At 39.0% G+C, this 22,172-nt stretch overlaps 1 protein-coding gene across 1 annotated transcript in view; it reads left to right on the forward strand.

Moving 5' to 3' along the window:
* The window catches only part of RAD23B (RAD23 homolog B, nucleotide excision repair protein), a 36,814-nt gene extending 17,285 nt beyond the window's left edge, over positions 1–19,529 (forward strand). Inside the window, exons 4-10 of the mRNA XM_084225767.1 lie at positions 318–565; positions 3,647–3,702; positions 8,548–8,675; positions 12,933–13,056; positions 13,991–14,118; positions 14,533–14,709; positions 16,537–19,529. Coding sequence (XP_084081893.1) covers positions 318–565; positions 3,647–3,702; positions 8,548–8,675; positions 12,933–13,056; positions 13,991–14,118; positions 14,533–14,709; positions 16,537–16,650 — 975 coding nt within the window. The 3' untranslated portion in view covers positions 16,651–19,529. The remainder of the gene's footprint in view (positions 1–317; positions 566–3,646; positions 3,703–8,547; positions 8,676–12,932; positions 13,057–13,990; positions 14,119–14,532; positions 14,710–16,536) is intronic.
* Positions 19,530–22,172: the final 2,643 nt, after the last annotated feature.

The following is a 22,172-nucleotide window of genomic DNA, read 5'->3' on the forward strand; positions in this document are numbered from 1 at the left end:
TTCTTCTGGAAAATGTGCTTTTGTAAAACACAGGATTGCTTTCCTGTATAGAGTATTGTGGTCTGTAAATATTTATATTTTTGCATTTCACTTTGTCCTCAGAGTGTGAGCGCTCAGGTGTGTGAGTACTTCAGTGACGCTCTCAGTTGCTTGTTTAAACACAGTGAAGGACGTTAGAAAATTAATGTCTTGCAACATTTTAATGTTGTGCTTGATGTTGAGGCAGCAATAGCAAACACAAATGGTCTTAAGACAACTCAGAGAGGCCTGGATTTATGATCTTTGTTCTGTGCCTGAACTCTTTTGTCCTCCTGTAGCCCAAAGCAGCAGCTGGAGCGACTCAGCCATCAAATGCCACTTCCACTGTTGGCTCAACAACTGCAGCTCCCACAGCAGTTGCTGCACCAATCCCTGTTCCTGCCCCTGTGCCAGCTCCTGTCCCTCCACCACCAGCACCAGATGCAGTGGCTTGTGAACCAGCACCTGTGAGTGCTCCGAAAGAGGAGAAGCCAGAAGAAAAACCACCTGAGGCACCAGCTGCTGTCAGTCCATCATCAATTGACAGGTATGAATAAGCCTCCAAAAATGGGTTCCCATTTCTGTTGCTTCAAGTTTTGATTTTAGGTTTTTATTACAGTGTTAGGCCGATCACTCTCTCCATTCTATATAATTTTTCTTCTTTCTTAACTGTAATTCAGTCTCTGACTCAAGTATGATATTACTGGTTGTAAGCAGCACTTCTCCTTGCTTATGCCTTCTCCTATGGGAAGTGTGGTCTTGAGAGCAAACATGTGGAGGGGGGAGTTAAATGACACAAGATCTGAGCTCCTGTTAGGCATTTCAGAGTTGCTATCCTGCAAGTTTCTCTTCAGACTGAGGATATTCACCTGCAGTAGAGATCTACTGCTCACAAAGCTCTTGAAGTCTGAAGAGGAATGTGTCCTGTCCTGCTCATAACCCTCTGATTGTGCTTTTGATAATGTTGGTCAGATTCAAACCATAAATTCCTTATTCCTGTATGAGTGTCTTTAATTTCTGCAAAGAGCTTTTTTCTTCCAAAATGTAGGATGTGGTATTGATCTTAATCATGTAATGCCTTAAAGCTACAAGGTTGGTTTTTCTTCTGAATGTTCTTTGACCCATCTGCAGGTAATTAATTGTGAGACCTAGGAAGACTTTTCACCTCAATTTTCTACAGTTGAGAAAATCAAGTGGAAGTTAGAGGTTTCATCCCTGTTGTATGCTGTTGCCTTTTTTTGCTTAAGTTGCTGAAGTACAGCATGGGATTAAAATGTTGTTAACTGGAATTTAATGGCCCCTGAAGTGCTGCATAGCATCAAATCTTTATTTTTCATGCTCTGGGTTTTAATTATTTGTGTGTTATTTCTGGGAATACTGGTGCAAAAGACAGTATTTTTAAAGTTATTGTATTTAAACACCATCGAATACGGATTTGATGATAACAAAGCAAAACTTGCAATTGCTTAATATCTTGAAAAACTCATCACAAATTTCTTACACTAAATACACAAATTGATGATTAAATTTTGCAGTTCTGAGAATCTAGTATTTCTTCGAAATGGAATGCAAATGAAGTTTCATTTATCAGTCAAATTAACTTAGTTGTTAAAAAATACTAATGAGTGGGGTTATTTTCTTTTTTTTTCCCTGCTCAGTTTGTCCAGTGGGTTCAAAGATCAATCTGTCATACTGAAATAGTGTTTTTCCTGTACAGTTTGCAGTTTTGTAAAACTGCAGTAAGGGACCCTCAGTGTACACACTTGACAGGAAGGAACAAAATAATTTAACATAGACATCAAAGTTATCACCTGCCTTGACTTCAGTGAATGCTGTTTGCTTCTGATTTGCTTTAGAAGCTCAATTACTAAGGCAAGATTTATTGACCCCAAGGCCAGGCCAGCTGGCGTCCTGCTTTGTCTTTGATCTTTTTTTGATTGTAAATCTTAACTACTGACAGATTCTAGTGAAGCACTCTTGTTGGAACAAATTATTTCTTGTACAGATCTTACAGAGATCTCTGTAAGTGCCTTGCTGGATTTTTAGTGGTATCTTTGGAAAACATTCAGATCAATCTGATGATCTTTCACTTGCTGGTAGGAGTTGCCAACTCTGGTAGCCTGATAAATGTGAGGCTCCTGCAGCTCCATGTCGTCAAGTCTATCATGTTATCAAGACTGTGTATTCCCAAAATATACACACAATATGGATATACCTATAAATATATGTCTGGCTGCTTAGGTCAGCTCAGGCAGGGAATATCCCAGCACTCATGCAAGACACATCAGCCACATCCACTTCCCCTCTGGCTGTTTAGAGCAAAGCCCACTACTGCAAAAGGAATATGTCGAAAACACAAATGAAAAATAGGAATTTGTTTTGATAGCTGGCCCCTTAGAGTTTGCCAAGCTTTTTCGGTACCACGGCGTGGGGACTGCCTTAGCCCTGCCACCCTGTTCCAGGCCCTGCTGCTCAGATTGCCATTGCACATGCACCCACACACAGAGGGCTCACCCAGGAACTGGCTGCAGTCCTTGGCCTTCAGACTTTCACACTGTCTGGTCTCAGCAGTTGCTGGCTCCACAGGTGTCTGGATCCCCCTATCTCACAATTCCCTGTTCCTGTGAACACTTAGAATTCCACATACACGCATGTGTGTAGAATAGAGACACACACGCCCCGTATTACAAAAAATTTTTAGAAGTAGAATTTAATAAAAAGGCAGGATGGATGGGTGGTGAGGTGCAGAGCATGGCCAGGCAAGTGTTTCTTATGTATGACTGGCCCTTTTTCTCCTCTTTTTGCCCTCTTGACCCATGCTTTTGTTCTGCATGGTGCCTTAAGCTTTCCTTTCCCTGCCTTTGGTTCTTCGTCTAGATTTCCCCCAACACTTTTTCCTGCTGCCCCACAGTGAGTTGCACCACCCTGTAGGCTGAAATGCCCTTGAAGGAGTCCTGCTGACCCACCATGGGTGTCGCCCTGAGACCAGGGGGCTGATGCTTTAATTTTGCAGCCCTGGGAACTGGGCAGCCTTGGCTGTGGCTGATTAAAACTGGTATTCTTCTGCCTAGTGTTGTGCCTCTGTGTTCCTTGCTGTTCATGGAGGTGAGCTTTTAATCCTGTAATTTAACAACTTTGATAACTTGAGATGGAGTAATTGCAAATGTTAGCAGTTTATATTCCTGGGAAAGCAGTATACTGAGATTTTAATAAGTGCTTGCCACCAACCTCCTTGGGTCCTCATTGAGGTCAAACTGGTGACTGTGGGGAAGCAGTTAGTGAGACTGCTGTGTACTTTTGAAAATCCACCTTGTTCTCCCACCCTTTAAAGCATTCAAACAAGCAGATGGCTAATCCCTGAGCAGATGGGCAAGAGCCAAACTTCTGGGGGGTAGCGGGGGAAGGTTGGCCTTGCTTTAAAAATGCTAGCATTGTAAGTTTGTAAAATCTATTCTCACTATAGGACTAAAAGAGAGGTCTTTGGAAAGCTTTGTTGGTTTTTTAGAAACAAAAGGGGCTATTAGAGTTACAGCTGCTGCTGCTTTTTTTTTCTTTTTTTTTTTTTTTTGAAAACCAGGAAGTTTTCCAAAGTTTTGTAATTACCATTGCACTTGTCTTCATCTTGCAGTACAACAGGTGATACATCTCGATCAAATCTTTTTGAGGATGCTATAAGTGCACTTGGTAAGTGGAGAGTTTTTTTTTTTAAATTAGACATTATTTTGGTGCAGCAGAAACATGACGGATTAGCAGATGTTGACATTTTCTTCTTTATCTGTCATTGTTAAAATTATAATCAAAGTGCTCTTCTCTAAGACCTGAAGTTGATATCTTGGAAGTAGCTTCAAGACCTTCAAGTATCTTGGAACCAGCTTCAATATTCTTCTTTTACTGAAGAATATTTCCCTCTATATATTTTTATTGTGTAAAAGGAAGATCCTTGCACTCCTGCTTTTTTTCCCCATTTGCTTTAATTTCTCTTCTAACTATTGACTTCGAAGTAGCTTGAATAGAAGACTAGATGTAAATATGTGTGTGCTTTTCACTTTTGCACCCCAGAGTGCAGGGCTGGTAAAATGGCAGTCTAACAGAGTATTGCTGCCGCTCCGCAGGGCTGCGCAGCCTATAATGCAAAGGCAAAAAGGAACAGAACTCATGGCAGAGACTGTTTTTCGAGCTTCTACCCCCTCCCAGGAGCAGAAATACTCACCGAAATCGAAGCTGTTGCTGGCAAGGTCGGGCAGGGTGTCTTCACCGGAATAGGACCCCCCGGGCAGGGGGGCTCCCCTATTCTCCTCTGGAAAATTTGCTCACCAGAAAGGAGCTGCACTTTCCAGAGGCGCAGAGCGTTCCACGAGACTTCTTGTGGGACTAGTCCCAAAGTCTGTCTGGAGAGCTGTGCAGCCAAAGCTCTTCCAGTGGATGCTGAGCTGCCTAAGAGCTTTTCCGAGGTTCTGAGGTTCTTCTTGGGGGTGCAGAGTCGATCTGCCCCACGGTTGGGCGCCAAATATCGGAATAATATTCCAATATTACAGATAGCACGTGTCTGGGCTCGTCCGGCCCTCACTGCTCGGCCAAAGGCAGCTCCTGTGGTTTTTCACCACAGAGATCCCTCTGGCTAGCTAGGAGTTGCAGCTAGACACTGAGAACAAGTCCAGTCTGGTAGGAACTCGGCTTTACCTCGGGTGAAAGTCCTTAGGCTAGGTGAGACGAAAGGAGAGAATTCTACCGCAGGGTTTAATCCAGAGCTTTATTCCAGGGTCTCTGAACCTTGGTAACAGCCACAGTAGAATCCGGGCCGCATGGTCCCAGGTCCTTTTAAGCCCAGGAGGAGGGGGAAGGGAGAGGATAGGTGAGCTACCAACCAGGTGGGAGAGGGCGAGTCTCAGGGGACAATGACACTTAAACAGGCCAATGACCCAGGGCTGAGAGGCATCTTTTGAACTTCTGCCAATCACACAACGCCCTTGCTAGAATGTTAAGCTTGATGGACATCACTTAGGACGAGAAAGGGGGAGGGGAACAGAGAAGCTATTGCTACCTGGGAAAGGACTGGGAAGTCTAAAACAGGAAATTGCAACACACTACAACATCACTTGTTACAGCTTTGAAAGTATTTTGCTTTTTGACACATTGCGATTAGAGAGCACCAGATCTGCTGCTCTCTGGGCTGAGAAATGAATGCCTCCAAGTATTTACAGTCAACTTACTCTTATTTTGACAGTTTAAATAATTTTTGTTTCTCAGTGGAATAGACAGAATAAAGACAACGGAAAGCTCTGCCCATCATTTATGCTGATTTGGGTAGCTAGGAAATTATTAGACAAACCCACAACTCCTTACTCCTACTGAAATTTTAGGGTTCTTTTGGAGTGTAACAAATTCAGGTACAGAAATAAGGAGGAGGTGGGGTTTTTATTCTGTCTTTTGTTTTTAAATGTGAAGCTCCAATTTGGTACAAAGAGTGAAACCAAGTAAAGAGTTTCGCTTAGATTTTTATGTGGATATATTGGAGGCAGGTGCTGTAATTAAGCAGCTCAGGGTGATTTAGAAGCAGCAGTAATATTTTACATGACTTAGTGGTAGCTACTAGATTTAGTCTGTCCAGCTGCAGCTTAGATCTTAGGTGTGTCATACTGTTTTAAATTGTGTGATCCAAAATAGCTGATAGAGACTGATAGCAGGAGACAAAAATGTAACACATAAACTAAGCTGGCTGAAGTGATTGTTGTTAACAAAGGTGCTTCCTTAACCATTCATATTATCTTGGTGGCCAAGATGATGTCATCACCAACACTTAGTGTTAACAGTGTTGGTCACCAAGTTAAATGAAAGTGGTGGTCTTGATTCAAATCTCTTTCAAAGTGGGGGAAAAAGCCCAAAATATTTCAAGAGCAGCACCTCACGATCCATTTTGTATGGGAATTCTTTGGTTGGTGTCTGGTGGAGGAAACCCGTGTGTCCCTAACATGTTTGGAAATAAGAGGTATTGAGTGTGATTTTCTGGGTAAGCATACTCTAAGTGTTGTCAGCCAATAAATTTTCAAGGGCAATAGGCATGAACTCAGTTGTTCTTTTTCTTTAAAAGCTGTCCTGAAGGGAATTTGCTCGCACAAATTGATGGAGTGTTTTCACATCCTAAGTTGGATCCAACACATATTCTAACTCTGGCTTCTCAATTACATTGTCTGAAATTAATTAACTTCGCTTTAAAAACTGGGATTGTTTTCTGTGATTTGCTGTTGTTTTCAGTTAAATGCTGAGAATGAGGGGGCTTTGTGTGCTACGTGAAGATCTGCATGTCTTGCAGTCCTTGTGCAACCACATCTTTCACAGAAGCAGCCTAAGATTTCTTTAGGGCATAGGACGAGAATTATTGTGTGGAGTGTGATGAACTGGATTTGAGAGTTAATCCAGACTTAAAATGTTGCTTGAAAGATGAAAGCAGAGAGCAGAATCAATTCAGCATTGACCTCAAACATTTCCACTAGCACTAGGGACAGATAGGCCCGACTCTGTATCATGACATTTCAGAAGTTGCACACCAGCATTATTATTCTTGATCTCTCTCTTCCACAAGTTATAAAGTAGACTGTATGGAGTACATGCACCTGCATTTTCAGTAATTCTGCTTTCCTCCTTTAATTATGCCTTATGTAGTACCCTGTGTGGAGCTAGCCAGCTTTTTTGCACCTTTTTCCTGTATCAAATCTTCTGGTCTCTACCTTGCCTATAGTGAAAAAGCAATACAGAAGTGTTTCAAGTAGTAACTAATTACATCAACAGGTGTTCTGTCTGCTTGGTTAGTTTCTTAGGAGTAGTAAGGGTAAACTAGTGCTGTGTAAGGAACAATGTGAGCAAAAGTAGCAAAATCATTGTGTTGGGACAATTATTGGCTTGGCTTTTTTGCTTCCCTGAAGTTATGTATAGAGGTATATGTCTTTAGAGCAAAGTTTAGGTGATTTTTTTATTTCATGTTTGAAAAAATGGGAAATGAATGATCTTGTAGTTCTGTATGAAGACATGAAGAACTTACCATTCCTTAAACTCAGGTTGGCACTATTACTTTGAAGCCCAAATAATAAATACTCAGATTATTCAAGGCCTTTAAATGCCTTGTTTATGGGTAATGCACATGTGCCCTTGGACTAGGGCTGTTTTATTGTTTGTTCTTGAGTATACTGCCTTAAGTCATACACCCACTGATTGTTTAGAAGCACACATTAAGAAACAGGCAGTGGGTCTGTATTAATGTTGGCTTGAGTTAAACACCTTCTCCCTAGGGGAATAAAACATTATGTTTTCTTTGATTCCTTTAATTACAACTTACTTGTCTTAACTGAGTAGCTCTTGTATTTGTTTTATTTGGGATTTTTAAAATATTATTATTAATTAGTTGTTTTTTTATGATGACTGTTAATTGTTTAACTTTCCTGTCACTAACTTGCTAGTTGCAGAGTCAGTCAGTGGTAGGATTTCACTGAGATCAGGATTACCTTTATCCAAGGAAGGAGATGGTATTTTAATGCCTAGGGTTGTTTGTGGCTTTTTTCCTGCCAGAAAGATAGCCTTGAAGATTTGCCCAATTACAAAGTATGATAGAATAGCTACTTTTTTTTTTTTTGTAATTGTACTACTTGCTGTCTGCATTTGAGGCAGGAATATTAAATGAATTATGAAAAGAGATAATAATTGTCCTTACAGTGACATTAGTGTAGTGAACATTTGCCCTTAAATAGTTCCATATAGAGTGTGTGTACCTTTTGTCTTGATTGCTGCAGGTGGGGGACAGTTTTCATCTATTTTTGCTGTAAGAGGTGGGGGATTTGATGTGATGGATGTCTAGTCAAATGCTAAATTGAGTGAGATAAAAATTAAAACTTAAATGAGATAACTTGGTTTCCTGAACCCCCACTGAAGTCTTGAGCGAGTTTCCTAGATACAACTTTTAAGTCTTCTGCATGATTTGAGTTGGTCCATATTAAGTTGATTAAATTACTTTGGTCATCATCACCAGCATGCAGCAATATATAGCAATATCTAATCACTAATTGTCATCTATCTAACAACAGCATAGCAGAAAGTCTTTATTTGGAAAATCCTCAATGGCTAATAATTTGACAGGCAGATTTCAAATTAATACATTTCCAAATGTAAGCTGCAGGAGACTTCTCTTGATTACATCAGGAATTGAATATTAGCTGTGAGGATGCCCTTGACCTTAAATGAAAACTTGAAGAGAGAACATTATTTCAATTACAAGTACAGAAGCATCACAAGTACTGCTTTTGTCAGTAGAAGTTTACATTATCTTCATTACCCTTCACTATTTCAAATCAAATTCATAATGAAACCACTGAATATATTTGGAATTAAAGCCACAGAACCACGGCGTGGTAAATATGAAGTACTCTTTTCAATGAACGACCAGAATTCAGGTGGAAATTTCACTTACCCATTGGAACTTTTTTGTGTGTGTGTGATTATTTTCATCTTATTCCCTTAAAATGGTGGTCCTGTGACTTCCAGTGACCGGTCAGTCCTATGAGAACATGGTGACTGAGATCATGTCCATGGGCTACGAGCGGGAGCAAGTGATTGCAGCACTGAGGGCCAGCTTCAACAATCCTGACAGAGCGGTGGAATACCTTCTGATGGTGAGCACTTACCTTACCTGCACCTTTGTTTTCCACTTAATACCTCTCACTTTGATTTTCGTGTTATTTTGAACTCAGTCACTGACAGTGACATTTGCCATCTGGAAAGGTGAGATTGGAATTTTGACAGACATGGTATAGTGGTTATAGAAAACACTGAAGTAATCCCTAACCACCTCTACCACTTCTTTGCTTTCATTTTTTGTTGATCGATATGGATATATCTGTAAAGTGTGTCCAGTTACAGTGACAGCTTTAACTGCCAATGGTTTTGTGTCACCTCTTAGTGACAGCATTAATAGATCAGTTTTACTTTTGTATCTATATCATCACTGTTCCTTAGGTTCCATTTTACTGTTTTTGTTAATAATGCAGTGTTCTTTATATACTTCACAAGCAGAAAGGTTTGAGAGGGTGTTTTTTTGAACCGTGCTTAATTTAACTGGTGTTTTCATTTCAGCAGTGTTTTAGGGAAGAAACAGTTTTCATTTGATAAATCTTGAAGGGGTAAATGAACTTCGTTGGCATGAGAGGAAGTAGTAGTGTAGTTTCATTTCAATGAAAACCCTGGGCTTTTTGGATTTTTTCTTATTGTATACCTTTATCTGACAGGTGAATTGTAACCGCATAAAATCTGTCTGATTCTGTTGCTTAATCAGTATTTCTGGTACATTTAATTTTTGCTCTGGCACACCATTTTAACCCTGATGAGGTTTTTCCTTTTAGCAGATCTGTATTTTATTAAAATCTGGCAACCAGATATCTTGACCTAATCCTTGCAAAATACACATGGATTGAATTTCTGATTGATTGATAAGAAATTTGGCATCTTTACCCTCCAGTTATAAAACTTCAATTTTGTTAATGAAGTTCTCCTTCAGTAGTTACAGCTTCAAGTCCCTGGCATGCTTCCTACTTACGCTAATGTTCCCAAGACTGTAATCTTCAGATTTTAAATTGACAACAAATGTTTAGAGTACAAGAACATGAAAAGTTTAATTTCCAGCTAGCATAGGCCAAGCAAGGGTGAATGCAATAGCTCCTAACTCTCTGTCATAAGTCCTCAAGTTCAAACATTTGTTTTTCATGTTGTAAAAATGTTGGGTTTACTGTTCATCTAGTCTGTAAATACACCATGAATTCAGTGCCTCCCCTAAGTGTTTGGCCTGCTGTGGGTGTAGCAGTCTTACACAGTGTGCAATTCTTGTGAACTCAGTTTATGGCATTCCCCTCCTCTAGTTTATTTCTGTTCAGGAACTCCAGAATAGAGATAGAGTATCCCTGTGATGGAGCTACATGGCACATCTCCCAAATGCATTCACTGCTATGAGCATTTAATTTTTAGTCCTTCAGTAGGTCCTGTACAAAAAGTGGGTCCTTCTGTTATATAAGATATCCCTTTATGTGTCGTGTTATCCTTCCCTGGAAAATACCTTTTCTTTTTTTCTTCCTCTTCCTCCTGCTGGAAGACAGAGTAGGGAGGAATGGTCTTGCTCTTGGAGACCATATTAGATGGCAGAGTTTTTGTTGTCCTAGAAGAATACTTTTGCTGTAAATGGTCTTTATAACTGTTCTGGATTTGCTGGGGTCTGAAGTAATCCCTGCTGCATCACAAAAAGGGTCTTTTTAGTTACTATGATCTGATCTGTTGAGGACACTGTTCTTTGACCCTTTCTCTACATTACTGCATCCAAACTAACATCAGCACTATCTTTTATATAATCTGCAGATTAGGATTAAGACATTGAGATCTATAAATGTAACAACACTGTCCAGGTTTAAAGAACCTTGGTACAGCAAGGGTAAGATGTTGGGAAGGATTTAAACTGTAATTAAAGCACAGCTGTTCCTCAGATGAGCCCTGAAGAGTCTACTTGTTGTCCATGGTTCAGATGGCAAATTCTTCAGTTTTCATGGCATGATCATTGAGGATTATAGGTGTAATCCTGTGGAAGGACTTGCAAAAGATGATCTTTATTTTTCTATGCCCCACACTCATGTTTGGGGGCATTTGCATTCAGATCTCTATTTCAGCCAAGGATTTCCTAACCTCTAGTTGAGAAGGAGTTTTGTCATCTCTTCAGTAACCAGCCTCTTTGTCTGGATATTTTTAGGGAACATTTCTTTAGTGTGAGTATAGTCAAATGCTGAACAGAATTCCTAGAGAGGTGGTCAACGTCCTGTGCCTGTCAGTGTTTCAGAGGCATTTGGACAGTGCCCTTTATAGGCTTTAAGTTTTGGTCAGCCACGAATTGGTCAGTCAGTGGGACTAGATGATCATTGTAAGTACCTCCCAGCTGGAATTATTTTGTTCTCTGTTCTGTGCAGAAGCTGGACCTGGTGTGATTATTGCCCTGCAGAGAGCAATGTCAGCTAAAAACCACTGTACTGCTCAGTTAAACAGTAAACAATTGTTTCATCCACCATAAGGCAACAGTGGCCTTTTTTGCTGTCCAAGCAGTGTTTGCATTCAGAGTGGCTTGTGTGTGGTTTAATACCATGCTTTATTCTGTTGTGTGGCTGTGTGAGCAAGGTCCATACGCCTCACTGGCATTGTCTGGTTGCAACTGTACACAGTCTCTGTTATTTGGAGAGTGATACTTCAAGCTTGTTTTCAAGAGTTAAGATGATGTTCAAGATGACAAATAATTTCTAAGTAAATTTGTTTGAACTAGTTTACACAGTCCTTCCATTCAAGAGCAAACTTAGAAGTTTAAGCAAGCACATGTTGTTTGATCTGGACACAGATTGCAGTGATGACGTATGCCTGTGAATAGGTGAAATCAACTAGTAATTTCATAAGATTAACCCAAATTGTTACATTATACTTGGATTGCCAGAAATGACTGATTTGATGGGAAAGGTATTTAATCAGTGGCTCTGTAAGCCGCTGATAAGGGAGAGTTACATCAGAATTATACCATGAATGGAATCCTCCTCCCCCTCAGCAGAGGGAGGGATGTGTACCAAGCTTACTGAGCCATGTGAAGGTAATGAAGTGTGTGATAGGGAAATCTTGCTTTTATTCCCCTGAGTGGCTTAAATGTGCACTTGATGATCAGGTGATTTATACCTTGATGTGCTTCTTAATTAACAGGTAAGGCAAAGAGCATTGCTTGGAGCACTGTCCAGTTCTCCCTTTTCTAGATGTGCCCTCTATATTAGCTGTATATTTGTCCTTTTTGTTCAGGTGTAATGATGAACATACCATGTGAAGATCATGTTACAGCAGGACTTTTAATCTACATTACCTACCAGTGATTTTTATGGTAGGCTTGAGAAACCTTCATTGTCTGGTTACCCTGTAGTTCTGTAATATTTTCACCCACAGAGTTCCTTACATTTTGTGGTTCCCCAACACAAGGGTAACCCACATTTGGGTAACTTCTCTGGGCTGTTCCAACAGGGTTTGTAGTAACATTCTTTGTGTCTGTCCCATGAGTAAGTTTCCAGGCTTCAGAAAGGTAGATTAAAACGACAGACTTGGTGCAGGAGTTCAGTGCCAGTGAGGAAGGCAGGATTAGGGTAGGAAGGATTTCCATGCAGGAGAAAAGTAGTAGAGTGAGGTATCGTTGTATAACCAGCATTCTAGTTTATTATAAAATTGTGTTTTAGCTTTGTCCATTTCAGCCCTCTGAGCAGTCAGTTCCTATATAAAGTTGCTTGCACATAAAAAAAGATAAAAAGCAAACGTTAACTATGTTTTTTAAACTTGGTAAAGCTGGGTGATATACAGACCTTTTCACCTTTAAGAGATAGTGAATGACAGCTTTTCATTGAGGAAAGAGGTCCCAAGAGCTGTCTTCTTGTATCTCTTCTCAGTTCCTTGCCAGTTGTATAGAATTGTTAATCTTAGCATTTTGTATGGCAATTTGTTGCTCTATTGTCACTTTTGCACAACAATATAGCATAGCGTAACAGTATATTCAGCTTAACTTTTTCACTCATATCAAGTATCTTTAAACAGGATTCAAAGCAAGTATTTTTAATCAGGCAAAGTGTGTTTTAAAGTGATGCAGGGCATGCTTTACTGCCTTTTTATACAAACTACACATTTTTCCTGCCAAACAATAAAATTAATCTTTTCACAGTGTTCTCTGTCAGTTTTAAATGCATAACTCACAGGATCTTGCCTTGTATTTGCAGTGAAAGCATTAAGTTTTTTATTTTTCCCCCTTCATTCTGAAACTCAAATACTGCATGCAGTTGAAATGTCTGTCAGCATTCTGTGGGTAATGATGTGAACTGTGGCTTTAGGGTATACCTGGAGATAATCAGGCTGTGGCTGACCCCCCTCAACCACCAAGCACTGGTGCATCTCAGTCTTCAGCAGTGGCAGCAGCAGTAGCAACTATACCCACGACTACTAGCTCACTAGGAGGTAAGAAAGGCTCTATTGGAGAAGATGTGATAAACACTGTGCCCCTAACCAATCTATTTTTCAGTCAGTTTTAAATTCCAAGTACTTGTGAGCTCTTCAGAGGGAATTGGGTAAGAGCTGTTAATGTGCTAATTCCAGGTGTGGTACTTTCTTGGGACAATGACGTGTTGTATGTCATGTGCAAAATTTTCAAAAAATGCAGTGAACTCGCACAGTTTCTTTAATTCAGTATTCTGGATTCTTACGTGCAAGACCACAGATGAGAAAACACAGATGGTGTTTTCTCTCTTAAACTCTGATTTTCTACTCTGTGACTGACTGGGGACTGTCCACTATGACTATATTAATATATTTCCCACACAGAAGCTGTGATATCAAGGGAGAGACCTGAAATTAAGCCTGAAATGAAGTTTAGTACTGGAGTGACCTATAAATGACCTAGGACTCCTCACTCAGCAGTGCAGCACTTTGACAGTGGTTGGTGCCTGCTGAAGAGAAGGGTATTTATCATGCATTTATCTACCTCTTAAAGGGAGATAGAAAAATACATGAAAGGAGCCTAATGAAGGGGCAGGAAAGGTCTGTCTAGAAATGGTGCTCAAAATACAAGAGACAAGACAGTGGATTGGGTAGATGTGTCTGATTGAGATGAACCAGAGGTGAGACATCCAGAAGAAAGTGTTGGAGATAAGGACAAGGCTGTTGGATCTTAAAGTAAGACTGTGTGACAAAGAAATGCATTGTTTAATCTTAGAATAAAGAAATTTTCCTTAAAGCTAGAGTGAGAAAGCAAATTCTTTTATTCTTCAGTGAGTGGTGTATTAGTCACTTTCATGTCCTGTTTCTATCTAAAATTGCAGTGTAGATATGCAGTTTATTAAGATTCTCAGTAACTTTTTAAAAAAACATGTTATTTCACTGATCTTTTTTTCAGGACATCCACTTGAGTTTTTACGAAATCAGCCTCAGTTCCAGCAGATGAGACAAATTATCCAGCAAAATCCTTCTCTGTTGCCAGCATTGCTACAGCAAATTGGACGGGAAAACCCCCAACTACTTCAGGTGGATCTTAAAACAAGAAAATAATGCTTACTGATTCTGATTTAGCTTTTGCAAGAGAGTCACATGTTGATATTGTCTGGGATCATATGTTACTAGCTGGTCCAACATTTTATTGCTGGCTTTTCAGCAGTTGTTGCTGTCCAGAATGTATTTTCTGTGACATTGGGTACAAGTTTGAGACTTCATAAAAGGTGCAGAGGGGGTGAGGAAGCAGGAAGGATCACTGCAGTTGAATTTAAACATAAAAATTGTATTTGTTATAGTTAGATATAACAGTTTTCTTTCTGTGCACTCTTTGCATGTCCCTTTGACTTCTTAATTCTCTGAAAATAAATATTTTTACTCGTCTGTTGGCATGCTTAAACTTCAGTTACTTAAACATACATATTTCTTTTACTGTTCTGTGCATCACAGCAAATAAGCCAGCACCAGGAACATTTTATTCACATGTTGAATGAGCCAGTTCTAGAGTCTCGCCAAGGTTTAAGTGGCAGTGATGATGGTGCCAGCACTGGAGGAATAGGAGATGCTGGGAATGCTCATATGAACTACATTCAAGTAACACCTCAGGAAAAAGAAGCTATAGAAAGGGTGAGCCTTCCTTCTTTAAAATTCTTGTTGCTGTTGGTTGTTGACTCCAGTGCATGTTTAAGACCTACCTAACTTAAATTTTGTTTAGCTTAGTAGTTCTTGCATTATATTTGGTATTTTCATGCTTGGCATTTCACAGCTGTTGTAGCCTTGTTTCAAATCATATCTTTTCTTGCTTTATAGCTGTTGAGTCTAAAATATCTTAACTCTGTCTTACTGAGAAGAGGCTGAGCATTTTAAATGATCAAAGACCATCCTGTGATAATTGGTGAGGGAATGGGTTTCCCTCAGGAATTATTCAGGAAGTAATCCCTCTTGTAGAAGCCTCAGCCAGTACTGTTCTAAATCATGCTATGACAGGTTTCCAGGTACAAAGACCTGGCTGTTTGAGCAGTGTTTGTAAAGTACTTGGAATGTAAGAACACTCATAGTTAAGTAGATTAGTCAAAGTCAAAATGTTACCCAGGTATTTGTCTGTCCATGAAAATGAGATAATTATTGTTTTCTAAAAGTACTGGTGAGCATGAAAATATACTCTAAGGTGGTATATTGCATTCATGAATACTGTCTAACTGACTAAAAATGGTTTTGCATAGATGGCAGTGCCTCTGAGATTTTTCTCAGGACAAATTGCAAGACTTTTGTCATACTGTGGTAGTGTTTTGGTACCCCAAAGAGAATTGTTTTTTCATCTAGCTAAACCAAAGTTAAAGTAAGGATCATTAGAAGATACCTATTTGAATATAGGTGTCAGTTCTCTAGATCTTGAGGAAACTGGCAAATAATAAAATTAGTCTAATAAAATTATTTGTCCATGTACTTCTTCACAGATCATTGTCTTAAGTCTGTTGCATTTCCTTTTAAAGTAATTTTATGAAGTAGAACTTTATTACCTCTACAGCCTGTTCTGAAACCCAGCAGAGATCCATATGCTTCTCTCTCTTTCCATGAAAACCTCAAAATTTAAGTGTCTTAGTATTGCAGCTGATGCCTTCATGCTGTTTGTGGCCTAGAAATAAAATCTAAGAATGGCTGGTGAGGGATAATAGGACACAGTTTTTCTCATGGTTATTTGATCTGCCCTATACATGAAATGCCTTTCAGGTGCTGTGAGGATTTTAAGAAAATCTCCAAATAGTGGAGTGTACTTGCCTTTGGCTAAAACAATAATTCATTTGCTGAGTGCCCCTAAGTGCTGCTAAACCCTTGGCACAGTACTAAGTTCTTCTCTGATGTTCTCATGCCCTGTTGTTGCTGTGTTCCAGATATTAATTAATTCCTTGACTTCTGAAAACCACATTGCTCTCAGCTTACTTGTCTTGGCTGCAGTGTGTAGTTAATTTTTTAAGATAAACAATTGAAAATATGGCCTAATGTGATATGCTGGACAGCCTACTAAAGATCACAGGCTGGGAGCTTTTGTTCCCGGCAATTTTTTGTTAAAAGTGCTTTGGAGCTTTGTATACTTGCTTAAAATGAGCATGGTTTGAAATTGTTTTTGGTTTTTTTTCTGCCGCAGTGCAGTGTGCCCTTACTTCATGATAATACTGTGACCAGGGTCTGTTTTAGGCTTACTGTGGCACTAAAGAAGTGACAAGTTTTTATGGTGGCTCATTAGACTTAATCCAGTCACTTTTTCAAGTGAGGTTCCTCTTTGCTAAAGGCAGAGGCAGCACCCTATTTTTTACTTGCTAAAATCTCCATTGAGCTAGGCAGCAGTATTATTTTCAAGAAGGCAGTAATTGCTTTAGTGACATCTCAAGACACTAGAATACAAAGAAGCCTAACATGCAGAATGCACTTCCTAAATATGTTTCTTTTCTTCAGTTAAAGGCATTAGGATTTCCTGAAGGACTTGTGATACAGGCATATTTCGCTTGCGAGAAGAATGAAAACCTGGCTGCCAACTTTCTTCTACAGCAGAATTTCGATGAAGACTGAAAGAATTTTTTTTTTTTCTATTTCACACCTCACACCAGTGCATTACACTAACTCTGTTCACTGGATTGTCTAGGATATTTGGGCTTATATTCATAATGCTTGGTGTATGGAATATAGGGGGTGGGTGGAAGGGAGAACATGGGAAACAAAGCAAAGAAAGCAACAAGTTTTCAATGTCTGTTTTAAATTAGCAGATGCAGAAAATCGCACAGTGTAAAAAAAAAATATATATACAACCAAAAAATCAGCTTCTGCAGATAATTAGTTCCTTCTGTAAACTGTAGGTTAACTTTTTCTAGGTTTTCACTCTTACTGTACTAGTTCCAGAAATGTAGTGTAATGCACTGCTTCATGTTCCTTTCCACTTAGTATTGACATTGGAAGTAGCCTGTGCTACGTAGATTTTACAGTCTGTATTTCATGGCAACACTGGATAGCAGCTTTGTGAAATCTAAAAGATCTGAGCAAATGTAATCCTGAATGCCAAAATAGGGGTATTCGGGTTTTTTTCTTCAGCTGTGTTAAAGTAGTGCAAGAAACACAGTATTTTTGTCTAATGCTGAACTAGAACAGTGTTGGCTTTTTTTCTTTTTTTTCCAATGAAAACCCATTACAGTTAAATGTGTCCTGATTATTGAGAAACACCACCCCCTCCTTTGTCCCCCTGAAATGATCTGAGAAACTATATACATACAGAAAAAAAATTATTATCCTGTTTACATATTTTCTCTTTGGGAAAAAAAAATTATAGATACCTAATTACTGTTCTTTTAATGTTATCTTGCAGTAAAAGTTTTAAAAGCAATAGATTGCATGTTTGGTTTTGTTATATGCACTCTAGTGAGCTGAATATTCTTTTTCTGCCAGCAAACAAAATGCAAGCTTAATTTTTGTCTGCTGAAATGAGACTTTAACAAATCAAATTTCACCTTCCCAACTTTGTTGAACCAGCTTTTATAGTAGAGCTATAAGTGTTCTGTTGCTCTTGAGTAGATTGTAGTGTTCAAGCTATTTCTGTTAAGTAAGGACTTTTGGGGATTTATTCACTTTATAAGGATGAGAAGTTCAAAACTTGAGATATCAAGCAAACTAGGAATTTATTCCAATGTAAAAAAAAAAATTGACACTCGAAACTTTATATTGAAAATAAACTCTGGTTACAGAGTTTTGAATCTTACTTCTTCATACTTACTTATCATTTATTTTGTTTAGTCATCATAAAATGTTAACAATCTTTTTTTTTTAAAACACGTTTACTTTTGGAGGTAATTTTGCCCATCATTGCAATACTATGAATAAAAACAAATGTAAATTTAATCTAAAACTGTTCTGTGCAACATTACATGAACACAACATGGGGATAGTTTGATTTTTCTACTGTTGTAGTCCAATTACCTGGATTACAAATTTACCTCTACAGTAAGCAGGAAAAAATATTATTAGTGGTACAGCACTGAATTCCTGTACTACTAATGATATTAATGATTTTAATGATTTAATGGTACAACTAAAAAAATTATTTTCTGCTGAGTTTGTTTATCAGTGGATTAACTGCTTAGCTACTACTTAAGCTCAAAGTACAAGTCAAGTGTCTTGAAAAATGAGCTAAAAAGACTGAAACATTTGTATTTCATTTGTTCATTGATTGGCCATAGTCTGTAAAAATATCTGCACAAAACAATGAAATGTATTAAAGCCTTTTACTTTTTTTTTTCTATTCTTATACATCTGTGATATTTTTCCAGATAGTGTGTATTTTAATTATTCAGATTTTATTCTTTTAAAATTTCTTAGGTGAATGTCATGTAAGTGATCAGTAGCACAACCCAAATCTATTAATAGGAGATGTGATACTGCTAAATAGGAAATAAGTCTTTCATAATGTTTTCATTTTAGAGAAGTTAACATTAATACCTGAGTCAGCTAGTAAACATCATCTAAATAGGATTCTCAGTTTGTCTGTGAACTGGGAGAGATGGATTTTGGTTTAAAACTGCATGCCAAAAGGGGCTGTTTGTTATCTGTAAAAGGACCAGCTGTCAGGTACTTAAAAAACACCAAATTGATACAAGGACTTCTTGAATGTACTTTTACTACATAGCTGATACCTAACTAAGACAAAAGCTTTTAGTTTGTGGGAGTCTTCTGTACTGATCAAACTGCTATGAGAAATAACCATTCCTTCTCTAGGAGGGTGGAGAGTAAAGCAAGAATGTCTGGGTGTTTCAGTCCACTCCCTCCAATTTTGATTTTGAAATGTTTACTTATTATAAATGTATTTGAATTAAAGTCTGTTGAGCTTGTTCTTTGTAAAAAAAAAAAAAAAAAAAAAGAAAGGAAAAAAAAAAAGCTAGTAGCTTTGTTCATTTGTAACTTTGTATGCTGAGTGACTGAGGGATTTATGGCTGCTGTGTTTGAAGCCTTACTAGTCATGCTGTTCCCGTTTTTTCCAGCAGTGAAACAGTGTTTTTGTGACTTCTGATGAACAACAGGTGTCTGACCTTACATGCTAGCAAAAACTGTTACCTGTCCAATAGCGGGATACTTGCCAGGGAGAATCATGTCTCTCTTTGTAGTAGCTGCCAAAAGGGAAGAATACATGGAATTCATGTGGTTTTGAGGAGGTGTGACCTGAGCAAGCTGCCTAGGTATGTTGTGCCTCGTTTTCTACCAAGTACTACCGGGAGTTGTCTGCTCAGAGTGCTTCTCAGCTTCTCTGCTGCAGATCTCTTAGGGATTTGGGGATCAGTTTCCTCAGGGCTTTCTGAACAGTAGCTGAGAAAATAAAGTATTTCTTCCTAAGTTTTGGTACTGTAGTCCTTACCTTTGTTGTAAAACTTCTGAATATCTGCTTAGACAAAAGCTATTTATGATGCACTTTTAATTGGGATTAAAAAGTTACTCTGAAGTCATATTAATTCTGTAGTTGTCTGTTCTTAAGTCCTCTCTAAAGCTGCATTTTGATGCTGTGGTTCATTTACCTCGTCCTGAGCTGCCTGATGAATCCAGCTAAAACCCAAGCAATTTTACTGATTAAATGCCCTGTTCTTACTCCACACTAACAACTTTTTAGGAATGTGAGATAATCACTCCTGAAGCCAGTGACTGATTTTGGAGTGCTGGGTTGAGCTTCACTTCAAGAACATGCATGAATGAATCAAACAGAGACACAAAGCCAAGTCCTCAAATAATGCATGCAGATTTGTCACCTGTGGTTTCATTGGACATTTCATTTGGTTTTGTAGAGTTTTGGAGGCAGCCACATTTTTCTTTTTTTTTCTGATTTCTCTTAAATCCATCTCTGCACAAAACTAACCTAGAATTTCTGCACTTGAAAGTGCTCTCTAATTCAATGGAAACAATAAAGGTGGGAGTGGGGAGAAGAAGTTTGTCAGTAACCATTTCAGTTCTTCTTCCCTGCCTGGTTTGGGATGCCAAGTGTTCAACTCACCATCCTTTGAAAACATTATTTTGACACAGCTACAACCACCACGCTGTGGTTAGAAGCCACAATTTACAAAATTTTGTCTTCACTAAACCATCCAGAAAGGCAGGCTTATACCCTCTGTGATTAAGTGGTGTATGGAAAGAAATTAAGTATTCATTTACCACTGAATGCATGACTGCTGCTGATGCCTGTATCTGCAGACTGCAGCTGATGTTGCTGACTTCAAATTGTCAAGTGCCAGTTCTGTATTGATTTCTTCATAGAATATAGGACCTGTGAAGGGGAGAAAAAAAAGGTCATGAAACTTCTTGGTTTTTGTTAGGACTCAATTTCTTTCCTTCTGTGCAAGAGAAATAAATGTTAACCACACACAATTTGACTCCAGTTCTAATCAAAGCACATTTTCATGAAGACATCAGCATCTCTGGCATTTCCTGTCCAATCTGCAGTGAAACTAATAAATAAGTGCTCTTCAGTAATGGTAGTAGTCTGGAATAACTTAATAGTGGTAGAGTCTGAAGATCTTCCCTCCACGTCATCCCTTTGCTTTGGCATTTTTCAAATGGAAAATTGGTCAGCTGTTACAAAGCATTATTTGCTGTGTGCCTCCACTTGCTGAAGGTCTGGCACTAAAAACAGTCCCTAAGGTTTCGTGTTGTCTGTGCTCCATGCAGCTCCTCAGAAACCTGGAGTGCAAAGTGTCTTTCAAAATAGGTGTCTCTCTATTTTTATATGGCTCCACACATAAATGTGAGTACTCTGTGGTGCTGAGGGCAAGGAGCAACATCCTTGAAATTCTTGTTGCATGAGATAAGAGATTTTAGATGTGATAGAGGAGGAGTAACCAGATACACCAGCAGGCAGCTGTTTGCCATCCCAGGGGAAGGGTTGGTTGCTGTCCTTGTAATGTGAAGCACTTGACTTTAAACGTGCAGCAGCCAAAGATTAAAAAAAAAAACCAAAAACAACCAGGCAATGTCTCCCACATGTCTGTTTGGCTGTATCTGTAGAATTGTCTAAAGTCTTGTCAAAGCCTGACACGTAATTTTATATTTGAATTAAGCTTGTTTCTTCCCACCCCCACTCCTTTGTTTTTACTCTAAAACTTTTTTTTTTTTTTTCCTTTGTCCCTTTCTTTTCCTTATTGAAGAAAGCATGCCTGCTGCAGAGGGAGCACTACCAGCTTCTGTTAGAGGATGGAAGAACAGTATTTCATAATAGGAAAAGGGGCAGGAAATAGTCTTCAGGGTGGGATAGGAGCCAGGACAGTAAAAGTGTTGAACATCTGGAATAGAGGTCTCCACAGGGAGGTTGAGGTGAGGACTCTGGACCTGCAATTGGCAGGAAATGCCTGGCAGAGTTACAAGTGTGATAAAAGAATGGAGTGGTGTGACAGGGCCAAATGGGGAGTCAGAATGAGCAAACCTTTGGTGGTGCTCTGGAGGTATAAATAAGAGATGGATGGAGTATTTGGGAGCAGAACTAATGTTTATCTATAGGGACACTTCAAAGACAAAGAAACTACTTGTTTCTTGTAGCTTTTTGTGTAGGGCTTTGGTTCTAAAACTTCTTCTGAGGGAGATGATGAAGAGATTACAAAACAACAAGGGCAGTAAAAAGAAACAAACCAGTTTGTACCTTGGCATTTACCTCACAGACACGACACAGTACTCTTGGGTAGTCTGACTGCACTGAGGTCCTCCTGCTTAAAGGTGGAGAGGAAAAAAAGTAATTTAAATTTTATTTCTATGAGTCTCTGGGTTGCTTGAAGTGAGAGAAATTATCTGCCTAAAAGCATGTATTTGATATTAACAAAAATGCTGCTTGCTTCCCCTGTCTCAAAGTTAAAATATAAAATTTCCCCTTGGTAAAGGGCAGGATTGTGCAGGACACTGTTGGAGCAATGCTGCAGAGTCCATTTGGACAATTATTCATGATGGGATTGTGCCTTTTGAGCATGAATGTAATTTGTGATGCGTGAGTGTCCTAAAATCTGAGCTGTGACCTGTGGAAAGCTGAAAAAACCTGGGAACACTCAATCTTGGAAGAGCAGCAGGGTTAAGACGAGAAGCTA

The sequence above is a fragment of the Fringilla coelebs genome (assembly GCF_963513975.1).
Source record: "Fringilla coelebs genome assembly, chromosome: Z".
In the NCBI taxonomy this organism is placed as follows: Eukaryota; Metazoa; Chordata; class Aves; order Passeriformes; family Fringillidae; genus Fringilla; species Fringilla coelebs.